Below are 8,437 nucleotides of genomic sequence, written 5' to 3'. Positions count from 1 at the left end.
GACGATACTTTTTATTTCTTTGTATAATTCCTTTTTCCTTACTGAGTTTATCAGTTATTTAAGTATGCATTTTTATAATAAACAATAACAATATTATCAAAATTACTAAACTTTTCACTTGAATTCGTTATAAGTAAATAAAAATATACATAAATATCAAATCAAGTTAATAATTTGCACTAATGATGTTGTGTTTAAATGAAATAATTCAACTAAAGTTAATTATGTTCTGTATTGCATAATTAATTCAATTATTCAAGATTTATATTTTTGTCCAATGTTAATGTTTTTAATAGAAATTTTGTAAAACTATTTAAAATATTGAATGAAAAACAACAGAATTATTCCAATTTAAATTTGAACAGTTCTCGATTGTAAATTAATTAGAAAATCGAAACTTAGTCATGCTTGATCTATTTCACTGTTGAAATTCTTTGGATACCAAAAGAATACGAAACTGTAAGAATCAGAATAAATAAACGAGGAACATGAATTTGAAGGAAGGAACATATATATGTCTATTGACGAGATGAAACGGAGTGTGCGCATATACACAAAATTTTCATCTCAATACAGAACCGGTTGGTCTGTGTAACTAAGCTAAATATCATCACTTTTGTTGGGACTTGGGAGAATACTGCGTCGAAATAATAAATCTCCTAATTTTCAGTCATAAAAGTATTGTATACTGCTCGTACTATTCTATAGAAATATTCCCTAACTAATTTATTCCAATTAATAATAGAAGTTTAGTGAATAATTAATTTTTAATTGACAATTTAGATATAATTGTAATTTTTTTATTATTTTAGAATCAATAAGTTTTCGAAAATGATGAGCAAATGTTACATCTTTACAAAAGGACGATCAATCATTAAAAGTGCTGCTGTCAAAGGTACGTTCTTTTTTTTATTTTTTTACGATAAAGTCGATTATTAATATATTATCAAAGTAAAAATTTATTAAAAATACTATAAGTTTAAGTCATAAACCACTCGTCTATTAACCGATTGAAGTGCTTAAATATTTTCAAAGACAAATTACTTATCTTATCATGTCACAATATAATGACCTTGATAATATAGATTGTAACCAGGTGTTGACAATCTTAAATTTTATGTAAATACATTCAAAACAACTTTCAAATTAACTATAATTTTTTGAAAATATGAATAATTATCAATATTACTTCGTTTACTTTACAACATATAATTGTAAATGATTGAATTTAGATTTAATAGACAACATAATTAGGGAGAGTATCATCCAGTGCTATTCATCCACTTAGTTTTAAGTGGCATCAATAAAAATAAATCAACTTGAACATAAATCAAAGCTATGTTAAATTTTTTTTAACGAATAATTTTATATATATTTTTTTATTTATTTTTGGAGTTATTTTTATTGTTATTGAAATAAAGAGCGCGAATTTTTTTTTTAAATCTGAAAACGACATCTGCATTGTATGTTGTAAATTAATTAAATTTCAAAATACAGACATATCTCTTTACATATTATGTCGTCCGGATATCAATAAAAATATTTCGCTTCGTAATAAACTGATTATGACGGATATATGACGGTAGAAAAATATGAAGCATTTATTAAATATAAAATAGATTTTTAAAATTAAAAAACAAATGATAATTCTATAAAAATAACACTAATATTCAAGAGTTCAATCATAGTAAATTTAAAGTTAATTAAAAAAAAAAATTTTTTATTTCTTCTATCTGTTCGTATTGTTTATAAAAATAACGGTATCTAATTATTTAATTAGATCGAAAATTATGGGAGAAATTTTTAACCACTGCATCATGTTCTGAACCTTCTGGACCAACCGTAAGGACTGATATTCCTGGACCACAATCTCGTCAGCTACTCGATGAACTTAATCAATATCAAGTAAACTTATTGTCAAGCTCGTAATTCATTGATTTAATAATTTAATAACAAAAAACTGTAATCCAAGTTATAATAAATAAATGTGTCGTTTAATTTTTATAGCAAGCAGCTACCGTTCAGCTGTTCGCTGACTACGACAAGTCTACCGGAAATTACATCGTGGACGTGGATGGAAATACATTGTTAGACGTCTACATGCAAATATCATCAGTTCCGTTGGGTTACAATCATCCAGCAATGCTAGAAGCTCTTTCAAATCCCCACAATCAAGTATGTTGCATCGCTATTTTTCACTTATCAAGTGGCATTAACAGCTTTTAGAGACAATAAAAGACTTCTTTCAGAGGACAATCATCAATCGACCAGCTCTTGGGGTATTTCCTGGTGCAGATTGGCCTAAGAAGCTCAAAAGTGTACTACTGAAACCAGGAGTAAGAATTTTATTGGTCTAAAAAATGATGTTGATCTGTTTGTTAAATAATTTATGAATAAAATGTTGGAATAATTCTAGGTTGCTCCGTCGGGTCTCGATCACATAACGACGATGATGTGTGGCTCTTGTTCTAACGAGAATGCTTTTAAAAATATTTTCATGTGGTATGCTGATAAACAAAGAAACGGTCAATCTTTTTCGAAAGAAGAAATGGAAACTTGTATGATAAATCAAGTTCCTGGATCCCCACGTTATTCTATATTATCTTTTAAAGGTGATATTTTTAATCAATATTTTATAATTAATTTATGAGAAATTATTTTTTTGGTTTTATCATACAAGGAGCATTTCATGGAAGAACTTTGGGATGTTTATCAACAACTCACAGTAAATATATTCATAAAATTGATGTCCCTGCTTTCGATTGGCCAATCGCTTCTTTCCCAGCTTACAAATATCCGTTGAAAGAAAATATCAGACAAAATCAAGAAGAAGATAAACGCTGCTTAGCTGAGGTTGAAGATTTGATTGTCAAGTTTGATAAAGAAAAGAATGTACCTGTAGCTGGAGTAATAATTGAGCCTATTCAAGCAGAAGGGGGTGATAACCATGCTTCTCCAGAATTTTTCCAACAACTTAGAGATTTAACTACAAAGGTTTCATTGTTAATTTATTAATATTTTCTGATTAAAATTATGCATTATTTGATAAAAAATTTTCAATGCAGCATGGAGTAGCTTTATTGATTGATGAAGTGCAAACTGGTGGTGGACCAACTGGAAAAATGTGGTGTCATGAACATTTTAATCTTAAAACTCCACCAGATGTTGTGACGTTCAGCAAGAAGATGCAAATGGGAGGATATTATCACACCAAAGCACTGAGGTAGTTTATTTCTTGATACTTTTTAATAATCTAACGAAACGTTTTTTTATTAAAAATAGTAACAATTAAAATTATTTTAATATTTTGCTTAGACCTAAACAAGGCTATAGAGTATTTAACACTTGGATGGGTGATCCAAGCAAGTTGATTCTACTGGAAACTATTATTGAAATTATTCAACGAGATAATTTGCTAGAAAAAGTATCAAAAGTTGGTCAATACACTCTTGAAAAACTCGAGACTCTTGAAAAAGAGCATTCAAATATCATTAACTCCTCTAGAGGTCGAGGAACTTTCATTGCATTCAATGGAGCAACGCCTGAAATAAGAGATAGTATTATAAAAAAACTTTTAAAGAAAGGTAAAATTTACTTATTTAACTTACTTTTACAATAATTATTGTTTAATGATGTTAATTATTTATGTTATTATATTTCGTATTTATTAGGTATTCAAGCAGGCGGTTGTGGTGCTAATTCTATTAGACTAAGACCAGCATTGACCTTCGATCAACATCATGCTGATATATTCTTAGATTCACTTCGTTCGGTTCTCAAGGAATAAACTATATTTGTAATAATTAACAAATGTAACAATCATCATTTCAACAGTCTTCCAAACTATTCATAATTAAGAGTAACTTCTACATATTTTTGTAAATATATAAACAAAAGTTACTTTGATATTGTGTGAAAATGTTAATATTTAATTATGTTCCTTATTGCTGATGTATTTTTTGCCGTATATTTGAGATTGATACCGTTCATTGTTCGTCCACAATCAGTTTACCAAATGAAGATCAAGTTGTTTATAAAAATAAAGAAATTACGAGGATGTTATTTATTCATTGTAAAAATAAATCGCTGTCTTCCATTAAATGATGATAATAAAAAAATGAGACAATAAATAAAAACTATCTAAATAAGTCTTTTTATTTTTACATTATTAAAAAAATTTTGTTCACTTGACTATACTCATGCTGATATTTTTTTTACAATTTCTTTTAAATGCTCAAAGTTTGGACTACAACTTTTTCTCTTTATGTATTCTAGTGTCTTCATCTTGAAAAAATAAATAAATATAATCAATAATTAATTTACAGATAATTAGTAAGTATTTTAGTAAGAATTTACCTGTATTTTTGCATCAGCATAACCGTGCTTTTGTGATAAATTCCATAAACTAATAGCCATATTTGCCAATGAAGGTTGACGAAGATCTGCACGTATTATCAATCGCATAAATAATTCTGTAGAAAGTGCAGATTGTTTATCGTATTGCGATGATTGACCTAGATATTTTAGATGACTTAAAATTCCTTCTAGAATTTTTGTACACATTTTGTTTACTTCTGAAATGAATTTTTCATCGCTTCCGTAAAGTTTGTCATTGGAATCAACCTTGAAAATAAAATATGTTCAAAATGAAAAGTAAAAAAATAGCTACTTTATTGAATAATAATAATTACCTTATCAATATGGTAAGGATAAGTCTCTAAAGTTACAGTAGATAATAAATCTAAAACTCTGAGATAAAGAGTACATTTTACTGAGCTATTTTCATCAAAAAATCGTTGAACTGCATTTAGAAGTCCTCTAATCAAATATAACACTCCATGTTCTGGGCTGTCCGGCACTATAAGTAGAGTAGATAGGAAGCTAGAGAGATATGACAACATGTAGGGCTCAGAAGTTTTAGGCCTACCATCAATTTCGATTGTTTTAGGCATTTCTGGAACGAGATTCAAGGCAGCTTTGAAACAAGCATCAGCTACAACAAACAAAAAATACCATTAATTAAATTATTTTAACTATTAGTTAAAAATGTTTTGGAATAGTTTACCTTGACCTAAACATTGATTCAATAGAGCCACTTGGCCGGACAATAAATAAAGTTGTAATCGAGTTTGAACAAGAGTTAATGAAGGAATTGTAATAAAACAAAATGCAGCACATGCACGAACAAATGCTGCAGTTCGTCTCGTGTGATGACCTCGAACAATTTTCCTCGTTTCCACAGCCTGTCTATTTACACATTGTACTAATTGCACATGAACTGAGTCTAAGTTTGGAAAAGCAGCTCGAGCATCAGCATAAAAATTCAATTGTTTCTCAAAATCTCTTCCATAATCAACTCGTTGGACAAGACCACAAATGAGTACTCCAATTTGTCGTTTTTCATCATCAACAGTTAAAGCATTAACTGAATCATGCATAATCTTAGAAATGTACATAAGAGCATTAATAATTATTGGATCAGTTATTGGACCACTTTGTGCACTTAATCCTTCAATAATAATTTTGCAAACATCTACTTTAACACTTTCTTTGTGAAATAAATCAATAAGAGGTAAAAAATTCTCCATAGTTAATAAAGATTCAAAATCTTGAGTTTTCGAGACAATTTTCTCAATTATAGCTTGCAATTGTAAATAATAATTTTCAAATGAACGATCAGGACTTAAATGATTAATTATTTCTCTTAAAAATTCATTGAGTTCAGTAGTAGAAAAGTGCATCACTACAAATTGAATCCAAGTTTCAGCACAATGCATGAATTTTATTGGATCTTGTAAACTAATTATATACTTCCAAACAATTTCGAAAATAGCTTGACAATCTTCTCTAGGCATCTCTTCTTGGACCAATCGTTCACCCAGATTACGATATAATATATATTGTGGGAATGCAGTATCATCACTGCAATCTGTGATCAAATGAACAAATTCCATGGCTCTTGAAGCTACATACGAAGGCTTGAAAGCTGTAAGAATTGCATTAAACAGAAGAGCACCATGGTTTTGTTGCTTACATCTTGTTAATATCTCTGTTAGAGTATTTTCATCAGCTACTTTTGTCATAACTTGCAAAATCCAATCCAACGCTGGGGTGTATAGATTTAAATAAACAAAAAATGAAATGTTTTGACGAGCCAATTCTGCTTTCATTGATTGACTGAATAATTGATGGTAAGTGAGTAAAAAGTCATAAAGATTTTCTCGAACAAATTCTAAATCCGTTGTTTTTAAAGCTAAACCCACTCGACAAAGATAACATCTTGCATAAACGGCTATCAATGGATTACCAATCCCACGAATCATTTTTGTTATACGAAGAAGAGCAATATTAAATTCATTTGTTGTTAAAAAGCTGTAGGATTTAATTATTGCCATTTCCACATAAAGTCTTGGTACTAATTCTCTAATAGACGCTATTTTATAGAACCAATTTCTACAAGTTTCTTTAGCATTTTCTGGTACCATGTCTGGTGTAAAATTATCTGGAAGGTTTGTTGGAATTTTACTTCCTGGCCTGAAAAATTATTAGTTTTTAATATTTCATTTCTATAATTAGAACGCAGGAATTAAAATATTAAACTTACTTGTAATAATCGGCTTTCATTTTTAATCTATCATAAACAAGTTTACCAAATATATCAAGAATATCAGTGATCAAAACAAATTTACTAGGATAAAAAGCCATCCCTGAAGTGTCTACTAATAATTTTGCACATTGTATAGCAATTTTTAGAGCTTTTACACGCTGATCTGAATGCCAAGCTTGTACTAATTCATTATTTAATTGTTCTATTCTTGATACATATTCTTGTTGCGATAAATCAAGCATTTGTCTCACTGATCCTTCTTCAAAATCATCTAGCTGCTCCAAACGATTACGAACTTTATCGACAAGATTATTAGGTTGAATTTTTACTACTACAAAAGATAAATACATTCATTGTATTGATGAATAAAATAAAAAATTAAAAAATTAACAAAATTAATAACCCTTTTCGCCTCCAGTTAGAAAACTAGTTACTATTGTAAGCTTCTCTGAAGTTGTATATTTATTTAATATTACAGCTCGTCGGACTGACCAAGGCTCTATTAATTCATCCACTGTATTATCTTTGGATTTTTTTTTTGAAGTGACGACATTTGATGAATAATCCCACTAGAAGACATTATTATTTAAATTCAATTACTTACAATCAATCACATTATTGAAATTATTTAAATCATACTTCATCAGCTGCCATTTTAGAGAGTGGATCTAACTCTTCTCTTGCAAATTGACTCAGAGGATCAGTCCCATCAAATACGGATGCTGCTTCAGAAAGAGGATCACATAAAGCAAGTCCTGCATTAACAGGAGTATGAGTAGGTGTTGGAGTACTGTTTGATGTACTAGTACTTGTACTCCGAAATATTCCTCTTTTTGCTCCATATTTTCCATCGAATATCTGTCAAATGATGGCACTGTTTAATGTCGATGACTTTTTAGAGGTTATAGACGTTCAAAATTAAATTAATATAAAATAAAATACTTGCAGGAATTATTACTGAAGGTTTTAAAGGATGCTCCGAAGTTTCTTCTGATGGGAGTGGTTTTTTAATTTTGTACTCCACAGAGTATGATAACCTAAACAATAAAAATACATATATTGTTATGATTTATGAACAATATGAATAATTGATTGATTATTATTTATCAGAATAAATAATGTGTTCAATATTTACCAGCTAATTTCATTCATGTTTCTAACTTGATAACAATATTACACTACAGTGAAAATTGTTAATAACCTTTTCTTATTTAATATTTCAAGATCATAGTTTATTTGTAAACAAATATATTATTAAAACTCATGTTTATTATCCTAAATAGTATTTTTATATAATGAAAAAATAAAAAATATATGAATTGTATAATTATTTTAGCCTTCAAAGTAGTGAGAAAGCGGTAAGCGGTATCTGTCAATCGCTACACCTTTTTTTCTATTATCTTCTGTTGATTGCAGAACAGCTGTTTGATAATAATAATAGTTATTCTGAATTTTTACCAACTGCAAATGGCGCTTAATATTAAACATTCAGAGGTTTTGATGATAGATTATTAATATTCACATTCATGAAAATTTATTTTTTTTAATTTTCATGAAAATTATTATTCTAAATAAGACAAAAAATCGTAATAATGAAATTTGTAACGATCAATCGTTGGCCAATTAATGCTATGATGCTCTTATTACAGGAAATTAAAATAAAATAAATTTTGTTATTAAAACATCAAACAAATATAAATATTGATTTATTTTATAATACTTTGCTCATCACCAAAAACGATAAAATTCACGCATATTTCCGCGGTCCATTCAATTCATTCATTTATCTTATCGTTTTGTTGATGATTTCTTAGATTCGGAATTAGGAAG

General features: G+C 28.5%; 2 protein-coding genes across 3 annotated transcripts; one reads left to right on the top strand and one right to left on the bottom strand.

Moving 5' to 3' along the window:
- Positions 1-535: 535 nt before the first annotated feature.
- Gabat (4-aminobutyrate aminotransferase) lies at positions 536-4,139 on the top strand. Its single transcript, XM_035082098.1, has 10 exons — positions 536-678; positions 813-895; positions 1,781-1,905; positions 2,008-2,175; positions 2,250-2,336; positions 2,417-2,612; positions 2,681-2,994; positions 3,066-3,223; positions 3,316-3,584; positions 3,672-4,139. The coding sequence occupies exons 2-10, from the start codon at positions 832-834 to the stop codon at positions 3,785-3,787; spliced, it is 1,497 nt and encodes a 498-aa protein (XP_034937989.1). The 5' UTR covers positions 536-678; positions 813-831; the 3' UTR covers positions 3,788-4,139.
- On the bottom strand, positions 4,138-8,072 carry LOC118066227 (VPS35 endosomal protein sorting factor-like). 2 transcript variants are annotated; one of them, XM_035082097.1, is made up of 10 exons: positions 7,743-8,072; positions 7,554-7,644; positions 7,247-7,465; positions 7,011-7,176; positions 6,605-6,938; positions 5,066-6,534; positions 4,928-4,993; positions 4,692-4,858; positions 4,357-4,623; positions 4,138-4,284 (listed from the first exon to the last, which is right to left on the bottom strand). In XM_035082097.1, exons 1-10 carry the CDS (start codon positions 7,757-7,759, stop codon positions 4,198-4,200), a joined length of 2,883 nt encoding a protein of 960 aa, XP_034937988.1. In that variant the 5' UTR covers positions 7,760-8,072; the 3' UTR covers positions 4,138-4,197. The 2 variants fall into 2 exon arrangements, with proteins under 2 accessions (XP_034937988.1, XP_034937987.1); XM_035082096.1 differs by having other exon boundaries at positions 4,692-4,993.
- Between the last annotated feature and the right edge of the window lie 365 nt (positions 8,073-8,437).

Source organism: Chelonus insularis, unplaced genomic scaffold, assembly GCF_013357705.1.
Source record: "Chelonus insularis isolate UGA/USDA-ARS -01 unplaced genomic scaffold, ASM1335770v1 contig_338_pilon, whole genome shotgun sequence".
Taxonomy (NCBI): domain Eukaryota; kingdom Metazoa; phylum Arthropoda; class Insecta; order Hymenoptera; family Braconidae; genus Chelonus; species Chelonus insularis.
This window is presented reverse-complemented; position numbering and strand designations above follow the sequence as displayed.

What these genes read in the sequence shown, in the direction of transcription:
- Gabat (XM_035082098.1), top strand. Translation starts at nt 832, where the DNA reads ATGATGAGCAAATGTTACATCTTTACAAAAGGACGATCAATCATTAAA. An exon ending in TAAAAGTGCTGCTGTCAAAG is followed by an intron (nt 896 to 1,780) that starts GTACGTTCTTTT and finishes TTATTTAATTAG; the next exon opens with ATCGAAAATTATGGGAGAAA. An exon ending in TTCTATATTATCTTTTAAAG is followed by an intron (nt 2,613 to 2,680) that starts GTGATATTTTTA and finishes TTATCATACAAG; the next exon opens with GAGCATTTCATGGAAGAACT.
- LOC118066227 (XM_035082096.1), bottom strand. An exon ending in TCTAACTGGAGGCGAAAAGG is followed by an intron (nt 6,939 to 7,010) that starts GTTATTAATTTT and finishes TATCTTTTGTAG; the next exon opens with TAGTAAAAATTCAACCTAAT. An exon ending in GAATCAATGTTTAGGTCAAG is followed by an intron (nt 4,994 to 5,065) that starts GTAAACTATTCC and finishes TGTTTGTTGTAG; the next exon opens with CTGATGCTTGTTTCAAAGCT.